The sequence below is a fragment of the Equus przewalskii genome, chromosome 7 (genome assembly GCF_037783145.1).
Source record: "Equus przewalskii isolate Varuska chromosome 7, EquPr2, whole genome shotgun sequence".
NCBI lineage: Eukaryota > Metazoa > Chordata > Mammalia > Perissodactyla > Equidae > Equus > Equus przewalskii.
The window spans coordinates 63,411,226-63,429,362 of NC_091837.1; the positions used below are offsets into that span (position 1 = coordinate 63,411,226).

Consider the following 18,137-nt stretch of genomic DNA (forward strand, 5'->3'; position numbering starts at 1 on the left):
TTAATACTCATAATAGGATACGTGGTTTCTTGCCCTCCAGGCTAAGCAAGCTAAGGATCAGAAACAAAATATTGTAATAACATATGGAAGAAACAGGCCTTCTTTATCCTTCGCTTCTATACCCTTACAGGGATTTCTCACTGTGTCAGGAGAGTAGAGACCTGCTTTTTAACTCTGCCTACAAAGACAAGAACAAAGGACATTCATCACATAGGTGAACAGTGATTCAGAACTATCTTCCCTTGAATTCCAGCAAGAAATGGGAGAAAGGGTAGCGGATTTGAAGATTTTTGTCCAGATTAATTTGACTCTCTGATTCATTGATGGGGGAGGGCAGTGTATGTAAAGCACTTTATTCCCCTAGAGATAACGTAAGATGATCTTAAATATCAGTGTGATTATTCATTTTGAACTTCAAAGAAAGATAATATAGCTTTTTAACCTTGTAGAAGTATAAAATTACTAAAGGGCAGTTGCAGTCTCACAGATAGAATCACTGTGGTGGTTGAGAATAATTATTGGCTCCAAAAGCCCTGAGTTCTGATGTAACTGACTCCGAACATTATTGGAAGATACCTCTGTTGATTGACCATTGTCTTAGTCCATTCGGGCTGTTATAACAAAAATACCGGAGACTTGGTGCTTATAAACAACAGAAATTTATTTCTCATGGTTCTGGAGGCTGGAAGTCTGAGCCTGGGGAACGAGCACGGTAGGTGAGAGTGCTCTTCCGGTCGAAGACTTCTTCCTGTATCTTCACATGGTGGAAGGGCCTAGAGAGCTTTTTGGGTGTCTCTTTTATAAGAGCGCTAATCCCATTCATAAGGCCTCTACCTCCCTCGTAACCCTGCTCCAAGGCTCCACCTCCTAATACCATCACACTGGGCATTAGTAGTTCAACATGGATTTTGAGGGGATGCAAATATTCAGACCATTGCAAATATGAACGAGGCTGATCTCTTTTACTTAATTTTATAAGTCTTTGACAGACAATGAGAGGGACTTTAATGTAAATATTTTATTGTTTAACCATTTAAGAAAATTAGGCTCTTAGGATTTCATTTATTATTTTATCCAGCAAGCACTGTTTCAGTAAAATCCTGCCCCCAGTAGGAAATAGACTATTTATCACACTAGTTTTTGGCATGGCTTATTTTTTGTCATTTTATTTATTATTTTATTGACTAAAGCTCATCCATCAAAAAATATAATTGGCTGATGAAAATTTCCATAGCTATAATTGATGACTGCACCAGATTTCAAATGTTGTTGCCTTTTTTTTGGTTTTGTTTCATTGCTGTATTCAGGGTCTGTTTTGCTGTTTATTTTAAACCCATTTATCTCTGTCATATGTTCACTCTTCCCTAACATCTCTTGTCCTCAGAAGTCATTTATGAACGTTCTAAAAGCATTTGTCAAATGGAGTCTTCCAGTGTCTTCTGCCAATTAAATTATGTTATTCTTGTTCTTATTAGATCCTTTGTTCCAACTCTGTTTCTCCTTTAGAAAATCATGATTTTATTGTTTAAGGAGAATGCCCTTTTGTTACCAGCTATCTGTATGACACTATCTTTTAAAATACAAAGCAATTCATTTATGAAGAAAAAGAAAAAAGCATGTACATTAGTCATTTTTCTTCAGACTAGTAGTCTCTAGCTGTTTATTTGTTTTCATTAAGTGAACCTTGAAAAAAGGTATTTTACCATATTTTTCCCCAAAAGAGTATTTCATAAAAGGTTTCTTTGCTTTCTGTTGTTTTATAAAGAATGTGAAGTAGCCAATTGCAGCATAAACTTGACATTAAAATCCTAATATTGGAAAGTTATGCTGGAATAAGCTAAAATTTATGTTTCATATTGGTTGACTTTTTTAAGAGGTAGAAATAGGTTTTTATACTTTGATGAAATAACGATTTCTGGCATTACTGTGAAGTCTTACTACTTGGCAAATGTTTTCATTGGCCTCATGATGGAAGCCGGCTAGAGAAACAGAGTAGAACATTTGAGGCTGAAGTCTTCACAAAAGTACAGGTTTCCCAAAGTGCAACAATATTTTCCTGTCTCCATAACTTATTTTGGCGTATGTCAATTTCATTTTAATTTTTTGGAAATTGTTACTTATTTATGAAATACATGATATTTTGGTTATCAGATTTGTTTATTTCTTAGAAAATACAGTTGCCCAAACATATGATTTTGGATCACGATTTAAAACACATAATCATTAATTTCAAACATCAATCGAATACCTGGTATTAGTAGGTTAGTGTGGTACTCGTTGCTTGGTGCTGTAAGAAGCTTGATCAAAAATTGTCTTAATCTTTTCATAATGTAGAGCAAGGTTATCCAAGTAGTCTAATAAAAATAATACATATGATAAAAGCAAAATGTTACAGTGCTGGTGTAACTAAAGCATAGCAGATAGACTAATTTCCAACAATGAGCAAACAGATCATATTAGTTCTTTTCTTAATAAATTTTTATATGAAATATTCAAATCATAAAAAATGTGGATGTTCATGTAACAAACACCTATTTAACCACCACCCATATTTAATAAATATTAACATTTTGCCCTATTTGCTTTAAATCCTCTTTTATTAATGAATCAAAATACTACAATTGGTGTTGAATTGCACTCATGTGCGTTCCTCTGTCCTAAGGGTAATTATTCTCCTGCAGTTTGAGTATATCCTTCCCAGGAATATTTTTTATACTTCATTCATTCACTCAGCAATATTACTTGAGCTGTTTACTATGTATCAAGCACTGTTTCAGTGTTTGAGTTGTAGTAATAAACAATACAAAATATCCTGCCCTCGTGGAGCCTTAAGATAAAGTGAGTACTGTAAAATGTATAGCATATTAATAGAGATCAGTATTATAGAGAAAAAAATTAAAATAAGAGGGAAATTAAATGTTGGGTTGGTACTGGTGTTGGCAATTTTAGTTTCGGTGGCCAGGGGTGGCCTCACCCAGAAGGTGTGTGTGAGCTCTTTTTGAATATAAATTAAAAGGAGATTTTTATACACCTGCAGTATGGAAATAAGACTTCTTATTCAACGTCTGTAGAATGCACTAATGAATGAACTGAAAGTTAAAATATTTGAGATAAAAAGCATACATATTCCCTAGGAAATATTAACTTTGCTGCTAGGGAGAGTATGTTGAAAGGAGACATTGCCTGTCTTCAAGGAGTTTTAAATCTTAGCCTTTTGATACATATGAATCTTTGTTCAGAAAAAAATAAGGAAAGAGAAGGTAGAACTACTTTAATAGATAAACATGTCCACTTGACAGTCAATGCTTTTCCATTTGTCTTTTCCTTTAAATCAGTATAATAAAAAAGAAACCTTTTTAAACTGTGGTAACAAGCTTGTTCGAAGTAATTTAACCCAATAATACTATTTTATGTTGAAGAATTAAATGGATATGTTCCTCCTTTAAAATGAATTTTTTACCAAACTTTAAAACAAAGAAATTATTCTATTGCAAGCAGCCACAAATTATCTGAAGATCTATTTTGAATGATCTTTAAAATTAAATTGCCTTTGGTGCCTATAAGATTAGTAAACATACAAGCTATAATATCTACTCTCATGGAAATTTGACAATGTAGTTAGGGTTTTTTTCTTTAATAGTAATGTGTCTTACAAACAATTATTTCCCAGATTCTCTTTTAGCAGTAGTCGGATGGGGGTTCAGTTTTCATCATTTTTCTTTTTAATTACTCTTTATTTTAAATTCTGGGTTTTTCTCAAGTTAAGGGATTTTTAATTCTAATGCAACTCAAGTAATCAGATGAACTCAGCAAGAAAGTAATACTTAAATGAAAACTCTTCCTTTCACCCTGATGAATGAAAATTATTCCTTTGTTGTAATTAATTTTGTGTTTAAGTTATTAAGAAATGAATACCAGGAAAAATATTTTTTCTAATTCTAATGCTTTGAGTAGGAAGAATTTGATAGGGAATGTCTGCTTTTGTTATTTTAATGAAAGTTACTGTTATTTCAGAGATGCTGTCACTAAATTATTTTAAGCAAAAGCCTTCTTTCTATGTTAAATTTGTCTTGTAATAGTTGTATTTTGTTAGCTCCCCTAACCTTTTCCAGAGTTTGGTCTGACCACAGAGTAGAGTAACAGATCACAGGAGGAATGAGGTTCCTTATCCTTCCACATATTTAGATAATCCCTAATTATGGTGCCCCAAAAAACCATCTGACATGTGGAATTATCTCTCATTGCCAGAAGTGTGAAATCTAAAAAGAAAAGTATCAGTCATCCAAGATTTATCAGAAGAACAGATATATAATAGCTAGGGCTCTTGTGTCTTAAGAATGGTTGTCTTTCACGTCACATGTTAAATCCTCAGGGACAGATTAGAAGAGTATACTTTTAAATTAGTCTTCAAATATAACAAAACATATTACTCACTTGTTATTCTACTTGATAATCATTAAATGTTTACATTAAATTTGTGAGTAGAAGTGTGCTAACATTTCAACAGAAAAATAAGAAAATGAGTTTTCACTTTTTTAATGTATCCAAAATGAGGTTTATGAAGTTAGTTGGAAGAAAGAAATTGATAGGTCTTCATTTGAAAGCAGGAAGTCACATTATTCAATTCTGTCTTTTGTAGCAGATATGACCTTTCAGTTGGACATCAGCAACTGGTAATTCATTGACATACAAAGAACTCAGTAAACTTCAGGTACACTGCTCTAATTGCCTAAGCTGGGCATCACAACTGTCCATTGATTACAGTGGATGCCTCTGGTGTGAAATGCCCATGGTTTCCTTTAAAAGCCGTACTGTCAAGGACATGTTTTTAGTAAATCTTTTAGACATGAAGTATCAAGCCACAATGAAAAAGTGTTCTCTCTAGTTAAAAGAGACCAAGTGTAAAATGGTATCTGAAAATGGGATGTGGATATCTCAGAGACTTTCTGTTACAGTCATGCACCGTATAATGATGTTTCAGTCAACAATGGACCGCATATATGACAGTGGTCTCATAAGGTTAGTACCATATAGCCTAGGTATGTGGTGGGCTATACCATCTTGGTTTGTGAAAGTACATTCTATGATGTTTGCACAGCGACAGAATCACCTAACGATGCATTTCTCAGATCATATCCCTGTTGTTAAACCACACATGACTGTACTTTGCTGATAAAGTTTAATTGAGTAGCAAATGTGTTTATCATTAATTACAACTTCTCTAGAATCATGTCTAGAATCAGTGAGTGATAGAGTCTACAGAATATACAGATTTTGTCTATTACATCTTGTGAAAAATTTTATCTACTTTGTTTTCTTAAAGTTATTCTAATGTATGTCGTTGATTCTTACACCGTCGTTTGACTATGGATGGAAAACTGAAATGAGCAGATAGATAACTTAGTGGACAATAAACCTGATAATCCAAGAGAATAAATAAGTACCTCTCCAGCACAGGTTGAGAGGTTACACTGCCCTTCAGTGTTAGACAAGGAATGTTAGGCTGCCCTTTGGTAAAAGTAAATAAAAATATCAATTTTTATAGGCTAGTTACAATACAAATTTTGCCAGATTAAACCTCTCTTACAGTCCAATATGAAAGTGATGCAACCCACGTGTATGATCAGTCCTGTTTATTATTGGCAGAGGATGTTAACTGAGACTGTCTTCAAACAATTCTAACTTTTCAAGATGAAATGTCTTGTGCTCCTCCATATAATCATTTTTAGTCATAAAAATTTTGTTTTCATGTCACCAATATTTTATGCTTTTAAAGATAAGACATCCAAGCATGAAGTGATAATGTTAAGTTTGAAGTTCTTGTTCTATATTCTCTTCTCTGTAGTTAAGCGTAGCAATAAGGGAAATTTTCAAAAATAAAAGAACAAACAGTAGTTTCTGGTAGCTTTAAAAAGGTAGGGAAATAAATAAATTAATATAAATAAAAGGGTTCATTTTTGCTTGTAAGTCAAATTCCAATACAATTTTGAGAAAATGGATTACATTTACAGTTGATAAATGAGGGTTTTAAAAGGACAGAGTGGTAATTACTAATTTTTACTGCTGGTGCGTCTAGGAATTAAAAAGCAAAGAGGGCGAAAGTTGATCTCCAAGAGATCATTACATGTTTAAAAATAAGATAGATTGGTTTAAAAAAAAAACAGAAAAATTGAAACTATTTTATTTTCCCTCATTTAGTTCCAACTGCCTAAGGCTGGGGTGTGTATTTAACACCTTCAAAGTTTTTACCAGTTCTAGAAATCTTCCACCATGGGCACATAAGCAAGTGATGTTTTAGTTGATTGTTGCCCACCTTCCAGTTGATTTCAAGCTTAATGAGAACTAACTGGTGTGCGGTTAATATAAAAGCCTATAAAACTTATCTACTACTTGAAATACTGTATCCAAATGAAGAAAGATATTAGTTCTACCATATTCTATAGCATTTGTCTACTACTGTATTAAACTTTAAGATGAATAGAGACACACCAGTCAGGACATGACAGTGTTAAAGAAGAGATGGAAGGAATGTCTAGTGAAGCTGTTTCCAGGATATTTAAAGGTTTGGCAATTATGGCATTTGGAGGACCAGAAAAAGACCTCAGAGAAATTTAATCAAAGTAAGAGAAGGTATAGAAGGACCAACACAAAAAAAGGTGTAAACTTAAAGTAAAACTGAAATGAAGGAATACATGTTTTAGCTCACTGGAACTGTGAGATAATTTGAGCAGCTGGTAATGGTAAAATGGGCTCCTCAAAATTTAGTTAATTGCCTCCTGCTGAAATTTTATTAGTGGATGAATGACTATCTTTCAGAGAAGCTGTTTTGTTTCCTGTGGCTGAAATGGTTCCAGTATGGTGCAAGATTGCAAGTGGATCATTAGGACCGAAGGTGGTGATTGCATTTATAAGTTGGAGAAATAGAAACTGAATATTAGGTTGTTTCCCTCGATCTTCTGGTATATCTCCATTGTACTAAGCATTAGACCTGTTTCAAAGACAGAGAACCCTGATCCAGATAACAATTTTAAAAATATGGTAAAAATAAAAAATACTATTCAGAGGATTGGGGAGTAATCAAAAACAAGCATAAACACAAATGATGTCTACCTTTGAAAGATAAACTGCAGAGACTCAGATTTGCGAGTTTGCAACCTTTGGCTTGAAGGCACTCTCCAGATTGTTCTAGGTGTGGCCTTACTGAGGAAGTGTAAAAGGACAGAGTTTGGAGCTGGTAGGATAGTCAGGAAGTTAGGGGAGAAATTCTGGAAAGGTGAAAGTCAGAAGTAGTGCGTCCCTTTCCCCTAGTCTGCGTACAGTTTTCCTAAATCCTGACTGAAAGTGAAACTATGTGGACACAATGATCCCAGGGGAGGGGGAAGCAGCAGCTAGAAGCTTAAAGAATTGAGCAGAGTTTACAGCTGTTGTCCATCACAAGAAGGACAGATTTTGGATTTGATTTCAGCCACTTGGCTTCCTGTTAGAATGATTCTTCACAGGAACACAACATAATTCAGTTTCTGTAACATAGTCAAAATGTCTAGTATCTAATAAAAAATCAGTAGATATGTGAAGAAACAAAAAAATTTGACCCACAGTCAATGAAAAAAAAGTCAGTGAAAACACACTGAAATGACCCAGATGTCACAATAAGGGCTTTAAAGAAGCTCTTATAAGTGTGTTCAAGGGCTTAAGGGAACATAAATGCATAATGACTAAACAGATAGGGATCTCATCAGAGAAAGAAAAATTAGTAAGGAAAAAGAACAAAATGAAAATCTAAAGCTAAAAATACAGTAACTAAAATGAAATGTTAATTGGATAGCTTTAAAAATAGATTGGATTATGGCATTAGAAAGAATCAGGGAACTTAAATCAATAGAAATTATATAATCTGAAGAACAGAGAGAATGTAGCTTGAAGAAAATGATTAAAACCCTAAGGACATAGGGGACAATAACAAGTAACCTAAAATAAGTCAGTAGATATGATACCAAATCAACAATCTATGCAGTTAAACTTTGTTATAAAAACTGTTTTCGTATTTGGTAAATAACATTTTTTATATGCCAAATACATATCTTCTGTTTGTAATTCAAGTACTTATACAGGTATGCAAATTTTGATAAATTGGGTTAAAGTTTTGTTTTGATTCTTCTGCCCTGTAATTTTTTTAGGTCCATGAAGGATAGTTTCAAAATTCTCAGACATGGTCTCTCGAGTAGAAACCAAGGAATATAAAAGATTAAACTCAAGGAACTTGTGTGTCGTTAATTGGGGTCCAGAAACGGGAGAGTGAGTTCATTGAAGATCTCTGCCCTTAGATTTCCCCCTCACCGAGTTGTCCGTCAGTTTTCTGTCTGCCTCTCTCGTGCCTCCCCTGTCCTGAGGCCGCAGAGCTGTCAGATCGTCTGATAGACCCCCAATATGAGAGTCAAGTGAAATACTCCATGTAAAGTGCTTTGCACAGTGTTCTGCACAAAGTAGTCATTCGATAACATTGGCGGCTTTTATTTTTTAGGGAACCAGTCTCATGTATGTCTACTAATTTATCTTGTACTTATTGCTATTGAGAGTCAACTGTATCTTTAAATATGAAATACGGAGAAATTCCTCTGTCTTTGGAAATTCTAGACCAATTGAAGTAGTTCTTTGCAGAAGTACTAGAAACTCCTATAGGAAAGGAAACATTTTAGAAGATCTAGGTTAGTTTCTTTGCCAGTGAATGACATAGTTCTTGTTGTCATATAGGCAGTGAAAGTGGGAGAGAATATTAATGTAATCTGACTTTGCTGCATCCATTTAATAATAACAGGGATAAAGTGAAGGAGATTGTTAATAAATATGTCACAATTTAAATCTGAAATAGTCGCTCCAGCTTTTAAATGCAAAAAAGTAAAGCACACCTTTGATTTAAAAGAACAATTTTTGTCTGTTTTTAAATTTGCAAGGCCTAGTAGAATCAGATTTTTTATTTACTTTCTTAATTTTTTTTCTTAAAAAATATTTACAACCAAGACAGATAGGGTGATATAAAGAGCATAAAACAGTAAACTTCTACACTCGAAGAACAGTATTCAAAACTCCTTGTAAGTGTGAATCATTTCTTTGGCATAGAAATCGCTCATAATATATTGTAATATCTATATCCGTTTGACTCTGTCTCTTCAAAATATGTCCGCTTTTCTTCCTTCAAAATACTAACAGACTGTGACTTTGTAGGTTCAGGATAAGTTCCGTCTAGACCTGTCTGACGAAGAGGCGGTGCATTACATGCAGAGTCTGATTGATGAGAGTGTGCACGCCCTGTTTGCTGCAGTGGTGGAGCAGATTCACAAGTTTGCCCAGGTAAGTTCTCTGAGGGCAGTGCACTTAGCTCAGCTTCTCCATGTACTACCCTGCAGTCCTCGGAGAGCCACACTTTTCTCCTGCCAGTGACATCTTTTCTGGTTTTTTGTTAAGCCTTTTTGACACCTCACCAGCCAGCTGATATGAACGTGTTCAATGCATTAGTAACTCTAAAGTATCCCCCTTAAATTTTCTTAGTAATGACTAAATTGTGGCTCATCAGCATAGGTGTATTCGTCCTTTGTAGTCAGTGATGATTGTAAACCCTTCTTGAGAATGATCTTGGGTCTAGCGGAGGCCTTGGCAAGTGAGACTTGGACATGTATTGGGTTTTGGTAAATGGTGAAGTGCTAGGAAAGAAGTTTAGAAGCTGTGAAAAGCAGTGCATTCCACACACTGAAAAGGTCTATCCGTAGACTTAGTTAGCAGAATCGTCCATACAAATGTTTGACGGAAGACCTTTCACACTAGCCTATGATGATAAACCTCAGATTTAAAACCTCTTTTAATTTTGAATTTCCTAATGAGGATCATTATGAAAGTGGTTAGCAAACAGAAAAATTAGGCTGCTTTCCTCTCCCACACCCTCACACACCTCTCCTTGTGAACTCCGTCTTGACTATGTATATTCAATTAATAATATTTTTTTAAATTATTTTATTGAGGTCATATTGGCTTATATCACTGTGTAAATTTCAGGTGTATATTCTTATAGATCAGTTTCTATATAGAATGCATCATATTCACCAGCAATAGTCTGGTTTTAATCCGTCACCGTACATATGTGCCCCTTTACCCTCCCCGCCTTCCCCTCTGGTAACCACTAATCTGTTCTCTTTATCTATGTGTTTGTTTATCTTCCACATGAATGGAATAATACAGTATTTGTCTTTCTCTATCTGACTTATTTCGCTTAGCATCATACCCTCAAGGTCCATCCATGTTGTTGCAACTGGCAAGATTTGGTCTTTTTTTGTGGCTGAGTAGTAATCACCCAAGCTCAAAACCTGTCTGCTTTGACGACTCCTTCACTCAGTATCCAGAATGTCACCAAGCCTTAACCATTTCTTAAAGTATCCGCTTTTGTAATTTTCTCGCTACTAACATTCTATTCCAGTTGTTCTTCACTCTACCATACCTTAGATAACTAAAACCCTTCATTGACTGTGTTCTCTCTGTTTTTCAGTCTTTTTCTCTTGGACCATTCTTATCTTTATTCCACTAAATCTTCCAATGAGATGTATTTTCACAAAATAATGTTTTACCTGTTTCTTTTAAATTTAAATGTGCACGGTGTTTCCCTGTTGCCTAACAGTGGTGTCCAATCTCTAGCAGCTCAAGGCTTTCCAGCATGTTGTGTTCTAAGCCCCTTTCCAAGCTGTTCCCCTAATACTCTCCTTTTCTGAATATTTGTGTTCTCTTCCATCTCTATGACTGTTTTGCTGCTGCCATTTCTGCAGTCCGGAAAATCCATCTTCTTAATAATTAACCTTTTGTAAACTTCTATTTGCCAAAATCCAATCTGTCCTCCAAGATCTATTCTTAATGCCACTTTGATTCATCTTCCTCTGAATATCTATAGTATTTGTACTTTTATTATGAGTTGCACTTACATTTTGCTTTCTATTATAGATATTTGGATACTTGCTTTATAACTCTTAAAATGCAAACTTCTTGAAGGCTGGGCTATATCTATCAGTCACCTAGGAGCACAATGCCTTATGCACTTAAAAAATATCTGATGACATAAAGGAATTTCTTCCTGTAAATGTTAGCTTATACTCTTTTTCTCACTTAACAAAAAAAATTTCTTCTCCCTGAACACCAATCTGGGTCATATTTTATTACAACTGCCAATTCTAGGTCTGCTTCACATGTCATTAATCCTAACCAGTCACTTCTGAAGAGAGTAAACCGTGATGATGATAGGTAAGTGACTTGTCGAAGTCACCCAGATAGCTAATGGTAGATCTGGGTCTGTGTATAGCTCAGCACATTATTTAAGGGCTATAGGGAAAAAAAGGCACAGAGAGGTATTATGACCTAGCCAACTTCATGTTAGTCTAACAAGGGACAGAACCAAGACTTGATCCCAAATCTTTTGACTCCCGCATCGAAAGTTGTTTCCTAGCTTACCAAATTCAGGTCTTCTTTATCAGAATCCCATATTCTTTATCCTAAGAAATTAACTTGAAAATGCTCATGCTATTTTTTAGGTTTCCTTAAATATGTCACTTGTGCCCATACTATCGTGCAAGTGAAACAATATCAAAATAAGTGTAACCTAAGGATGTTAAATTTCATTGGAACTTGCTTAGGCATTGAAGGGTACAAGAGCTACTAAGTAAGGTGTTAACTTCACATAAGTCTGTTCAAATTATAAAATTATAGAAGCAGAGCTGTTTCTTAACTAATCTCTGAAGTTTATTTTCTCTTTGAAACTCACATTTCTATGTACACATTTTCTAAGTATGATACTAATAAATCACACGCACACTCAAATTCTGATGAGGACATCTATTTTTTTTCGTCATGCATAGCATTTATTATAAGGATGTATATTGCTAATTGATTTATGCTAATTTTAGAGTACTCTTATTAATCATTATGGATTATAGAACCCAGTTTTTTAAAAATGGAGGCATACTGATACATGTTAGCAAAAGATATAGTTGTTTCAGCATAAAAGAAATTACATCCTAAAAGACGACTAAAAAATTGCCACATACAACTATTATATGGAAATGCTGAAAAGGCTTATTTTCTTCCATCATGTCATTCCCGAGGACGGGTAGAGATTAAACACTGCAATATTCGTTGCCTAGCAACACCCACCTATTAGTGGTACAAATTTTCCACTGAAAAACACTTTTATTTGGGTCATTGTCTTTGAAATTGCATCATCAGAACCTCTTCTCCTCGCTGAAATGATCTTTAAAGGGCTTTCTAGACTTGTCTGCACAGAAAGGTAGATGTCACTTAGTTTGGGTCACTTATCACTCTAAAACTAGGCCTTTCAATGGTGCTCTCTCACATCGCAGCCCATTTCTTTCCAGTTTCTGCTTTTTCTTGTCTGTCTCTCTCTTCACTGATTGATCGTAGAATGGAGTATGGTTTCCTTTAATCTTAATACATATTAAATCTAATTAAATGAATCTTGGTAGATTAACTGGGATTAGAGATATATTTTTTTGCAGACTGAGCATAAAAAAGTAAGAACAAATTGGGTTGGGAAAGTTTACCCAAGTTCCAGCTCAAGATACTAAGAACACGTCACTGCCATTCATTTGACAAGAACCTTACTTAGCCCCTGTGGTGTTCAAGGAGGAAAAGCGCAGGTCCAGGCAGAGGGGCACGTGAACGTGTAGTCCATCTGTGCACGTTTAACCTAAGACTTCAACTGCACGCACACGCACACACACGCACACGCAAATGCTTGAGGGGGTTAAAAAAAAAAACCCAAAAGTCAATAAAAGGAGGAAAATGGTGTGGTTAATATGCCAGACGTTTCCCCTGAAGAGCGTATGTCCTCTAGTAAATGTGACAGGGGCTCCCTCAGAAGTGTTTCAGATCCCAAGTGCCTCCCGTACCGTGGCATCTTACTATACTGAATGTGATTCCAATACTGAATTTCCTGTTTTTTTGTACGTTATTGCCTCTAAGTGCAAGCTATCTGCCCCATCTGTTGCTCAAACAAAGAAACAGGATTTTCGCATCAGTACTGGGGAAAAACTTCCTGTTTTGGACTTTTTAGATGTGTTCCCTTCTGAAGGGCTTTTCTTGAGTGATTTTGTTTATATACATATTCCAGTGTTACCTTCATGTGCTGCCCTTGGCACCTAAACCCAGTGTAGGATGTTTCCACTGTAACTGTTCTACTCTCTCATCGACTTTGAGAAGGCATAGATGCAAAAGATGCCTGAAGGAGAAGAGAACAGAGCATCCTTTCTGAGTTTACATTGTATGGACCTTATTTTGCCAGTAGGAATAAAAAACAGCAGTGTAAAATATTTTGTTGAACAAGACAAAAAGTATTGAAATCTGTGGCCAAATAGAAATTTTTCTTCTCTAAAACCAAGTGCTTTTTAGTTTACTAAATAATTTTCTAAAGAGTCAGGTGATCCCCAGACTAGTGGTTTAAATAAATAGCTGACTTAACACAAAATATGTCATACAAAACTATTTTGCATCATTTCGTGTCCTGGATCTATTCCTCATTTATTTGAATTATCCTGGGAGGAATAAAAACAACAAAGAAACAAGAATATTAGCAATAGTAACAGGCTATTGAACACTTAAATGTGCCAGGAATTGTGTAAAGTGCTTTCTCTGCATTACCTCATTTAAAAAAAATTTTTTTTATGGAGGTTATGATAGTTTACAACCTTGTGAAATTTCAGTTGTACATTATTGTTTGTCAGTCCTATTATAGCTGCACCACTTCACCCTTTGTGTCCACCCCCCAGCCCTCTTTCCCCTGGTAACCACTAATCTGTTTTCTTGGTCCATGTGTTTATCTATCTTCCACATAGGAGTGGAGTCATACAGAGATCGTCTTTCTCTGTCTGGCCTGTTTCACTTAACATAATACTCTCAAGGTCCATCCATGTAGTTGTGAATGGGATGATTTTATCCTTTTTGATGGCAGAGTAGTATTCCATTGCATGTATATACCATATCTTCTTTATCCAGTCATCAGTCGGGGGGCACGGTCGCTTCCATGTCTTTCTGCATCACCTCATTTAATGTCCACACCTGTGAAGTGGGTATATCACTAGGCCTGTTTCACAGATGAGGAAACTGAGGCTTAGATACGTTAAATAACTTGTCTCAGGTCTCAGGATTAATAGGCAGCAAAGTCCAGATTTAAACCCACACCCTGACTTGCAGAAATAGACACTAGTTTCTAAATAATGTTTTTCTCCATATGCATCTAAGCTTAATTTACTAGGTATGAATAGATTTTGTTGTGAGCAGCAAGTTTTTAAAAATAGACTTGTAAATTTAAAAAATGATCTTTTAACTTTTCTCTCCACAATCTTTCATCTGAGCATCAAAAGAGAAAAAAAAAAACAGCCAGTAGAGTATGATATAAAAAGGAGTCACTGGGAATAGTCAATCTGAGATAAATAGGAAAAATATGGGATAACATTTATTTTGCACATTGGCCAAAAGGCAGTCTTGAATTTTTTTGACCCCCACGTGCTCCCTGGTTGCACTGTAATCAACACTGCTGCCCAACTACCCGTTTAAACGCGTGATCTTTAAAAACATAACATAGGCACTTGCTGCATCACACGTGTTGTAAGGTCTTAAGGTTAGTTCATTATTGTAATAGCAACAGTCAGCAGATGCCCCAAAATTTTCAGCTGAAGTGCCCTGCCATTTGTTTTTCATCCGTACAAATTTAATTTCCTTCTCTTCCCAAAGAAAGTTTTCCAACACTTGAGTGTAGTCCATGGTAAGATTTGCCTCTTTGCTTCATTAACAGTACTTTTAGTAAGGTTCACTGTTACACTAACTTGTTTTCCTGCCCTTCTGGTTTACATCAAACCGTTTTATATAAATTTTTCAAATGTACAGGGAGTTGAATATTTTGGGACTGGCTCTGCTACAGAGTATTACTAATTTTTCTTTTCTGCAGACACAGACACTTTTAAAGTATTTAGGAAATATATGAGAGACCGTCTCTGCAGTAGCAGCATTTTTCTCATACACACACATACATACACATACATGTGTACATACATGTGTCGTTTTTAATTGTTTCCAGGATATTTAGACTTCCTAATGTGTCAGTGAGGACCTTTCACAATTTTGTTTTAACCCACATTCTCAGCTTTCATCATTTTCCACCAGCCTTCAAAAAGAACCTTCTTTGTAGTTCTGATGATCTTTCCCCATACCCAATACCTGCCCCCCGAAAGCAGTATACCTTTGTCTTTGCCTGGATGAGTTCCCCACCCATTTCCCCAGCTTTGGGGGGGTGGGAGGTGTGTGTGTGTGTGCGCAATGACTCTTCCTAGATGCATTTTGTCTTCAGGCATTTTGTTGTAAGTAACCTGGGGTGGCCCAGAGAACCTGAATTGTTTGTGGCGCCTAGTAGCCACCAAATAAATGTGTGTGATTTTATGTAAGTGCCGAGGACCATCTGAGAAGTTTATTTTTATTTTCTCTGATACTGCCTTTAGGAAAATATTTAAACACTTCTTAAATTGTAAATTACACTCTTTTTATTAGCATTAAAAATGTATCTTACCATATCATTTCTAGAATTACCTCTTTAAATTGTATCAGATTAAAATCAGCCAGCATCTTTCACTGTTTTACACATACACACGCATGTGTACACACCAAAACCAAACAGATTTGTCAACAAGGTTTTTTTCCTTCACGTTTTCTTTCAGAGTAATAATGAGGTGAAGTTCATAGAAACAAAATTTTGCTGCACATAAACAGCATTCTTAATTCCTTCAAGATAATGCGAGCATATATTTGACTGAAAGGGCACGTGAGGTGTGGATGTCTCAATGTATATTCACCCAAACAAAATGATCAGAGTTGTCCTTACTGAGAGTGTGGGTGATTGACAGTATCTGTACATGTTAAAGACAACCATTAACTGTTGCAGATTATTTTTGCATTAAATTGTCCTCAAAAGTAATAGGTATATTCTGTCAATTTCACTGAATGCTAAATTTGAGAGATAATAACAATGAAGAGAGGGCAGTGTCACTGATAGTTCTTTATAAGCCCTCTGTGAGATGATTGTGAGGGTGCCTAGCATGAAATAGGTGCTGAAAATGTTGATTTCTTTTATTTCTACTTGATATTTTAATATTGAATACTGTTAATGTGTTGGCCCCAAAACTACTCTTGGCTGGGCCTCTCTTGTTTTTTCAAGACAACTTCCTTTGATTTTATTCCAGACCATTTCTGGAATGAAACAGCTGCACTCTGTGGAATAAACTACAGGTGTACAGTCTCTCTAAAAATGTCACACAAAGAACTAGGCACACTACCCAAAATATTAATCTTCTGTCACTGCAGAGTTCAGTGGGATTCTTGTTTTCCTGGTGCCAAATTTGTCTGCCATATAATAATTCATCATTTTGAGATTACAGTCGGCAAACATTCCCTCCCCCAAGTATTTTCTCATATAAACTGATTTTTAAGCTGTCTCAGGAATTCTGTACATTGTGGTTAATTGCAGTCTTCTTCATGGCGTTTAGTAAAGTAATTCTTTCACTTTTTTTTTTAATAAAAGTATTTTTTTAAAACTTAACGACTGGAATTACCTCAGTTTTTTTTTTTTTTCCTGTTAAAGAATTATATCTTCCTCTCTTTCTAAGCATTTTTTATCACTATAGACTCTGTTGTTTACTTTTCGTGAACAGTGAAGCTAATTATTTTCTACATGTTTCTTTATTTGTTCTTAATTTTTGTAGTACTGGAGAAAATGAAACTGGCTTTGGCCCATCAAGATGCTTGACTCCATAAGGAAACTACTTTAGAAGAAACCTGTGTATAAGGAAGACTTCAGAGTAACAAGCAAGGAAGAGAAATTTAATCTTCAAGATATCATCCGTCCTGAATGTTCCATGGTGCCTGAATTCCGTTTCCTTGAATGTCATTGCTTAAATATGGTCTTGAAGGATTTGTTTTGAAATACTGTATATATTTATTTTTAAATGTACACATTGTTAAAAAGCTATTTCAGGATCCTGTACATATTGTGAGAGTGCTGGAGGAATTTTATGTTGAAATAGTAAAACATTTAGTGTTTGTTTGAAATGCCTTTCTTCCCTCAGCCCTTCTCATCAGGTGTAGTTATATGAATTTGGATTAACTGTCTCAGTTTAGAAGTTTTTTCTGTTTTGTCTCTCTTTCCTTCGTTTCCAGATTTTTATTTTTCTTTTTTGCCTTATCTATAATACTTCGAGTTTTACATGTTATGGCTCCTTCTTTTATAGTTCGAGAATTGTATATACTTCAAATAAGACAGTCATTTTCTCTTACTTATAAATCTTGTGGGTTTTTCTTTTTGAAAACTATAGTTCACAGATCTCCTAGGTTTTAAGTACATAAAGCAGGATATAAAAATGTAATTACTGGATAACTGGCCAATAGGTAATAAGACAGAAGCTTTTAGTATTGAGCCTAAGATATTTTTACACAAAATGTAAGTAGAAATTGCCTTTCTGCAATAAATTCCTTTTTGATGAAAACTTAGTTTTCAAAAGCTTTATGAATTGGCTCTGCTAAACCTGTTAATGTAATATATCTTTTCTGATCTAAGCAAAATAATTTTTTGTCTTTTAAAACTGGAAGTCCCACTAATCCATCTAGCTTTTTTGCCTCATGGAACTTTGGGAAATAGGAACACACACAAATGAGAAGAGCAACATAATAATCTTTGCAAATTAATGTGTTGCATAGTCATGTGACTTTGTTTTGGAAGATAAACAATATCTCATTCTTTTGGTGCTGAATAAATATTAAATATCAAATGACAGAAAAGATTAAGAAGGTTAAATTAAGTCACAGTTTCAGAGAACGCCATTAATTATAATGTCTATTTGATAGCAAATTCTCATCTGTGAGCTTGCCTCTTTAGAGTGGGGTTACCAGCTGGAAAGCAAGCATATAATTAAGAGACATACTAGAGACATATGGAATGTGATTTGTATAAAACATACATGCAGATTAGAAAAATGGTAAAGATGAAAAGACCTTTACAAATCATCGTTAAGAGAGTTTATGCCCAAACTAATTGGCAGGCTCCATCT

The 18,137-nt window shown here is 35.1% G+C and overlaps 1 protein-coding gene across 14 annotated transcripts in view; it reads left to right on the top strand.

Moving 5' to 3' along the window:
* PIK3C3 (phosphatidylinositol 3-kinase catalytic subunit type 3) overlaps positions 1 to 17,576 on the top strand; it is a 152,049-nt gene extending 134,473 nt beyond the window's left edge. For 12 of the 14 annotated variants that reach the window (XR_011542007.1, XR_011542005.1, XR_011542011.1 and 9 more), the window contains 2 exons: positions 9,223 to 9,348; positions 16,797 to 17,576. Coding sequence is in view for 5 of the 14 variants with exons in the window: in XM_070627570.1 (XP_070483671.1) it covers positions 9,223 to 9,348; positions 16,797 to 16,811 (141 nt within the window). In the remaining 9 variants the exon portion in view is untranslated. The remainder of the gene's footprint in view (positions 1 to 9,222; positions 9,349 to 16,796) is intronic. The other 2 variants (XR_011542008.1, XR_011542006.1) reach the window with 1 other exon arrangement.
* The last annotated feature ends 561 nt before the right edge of the window (positions 17,577 to 18,137 follow it).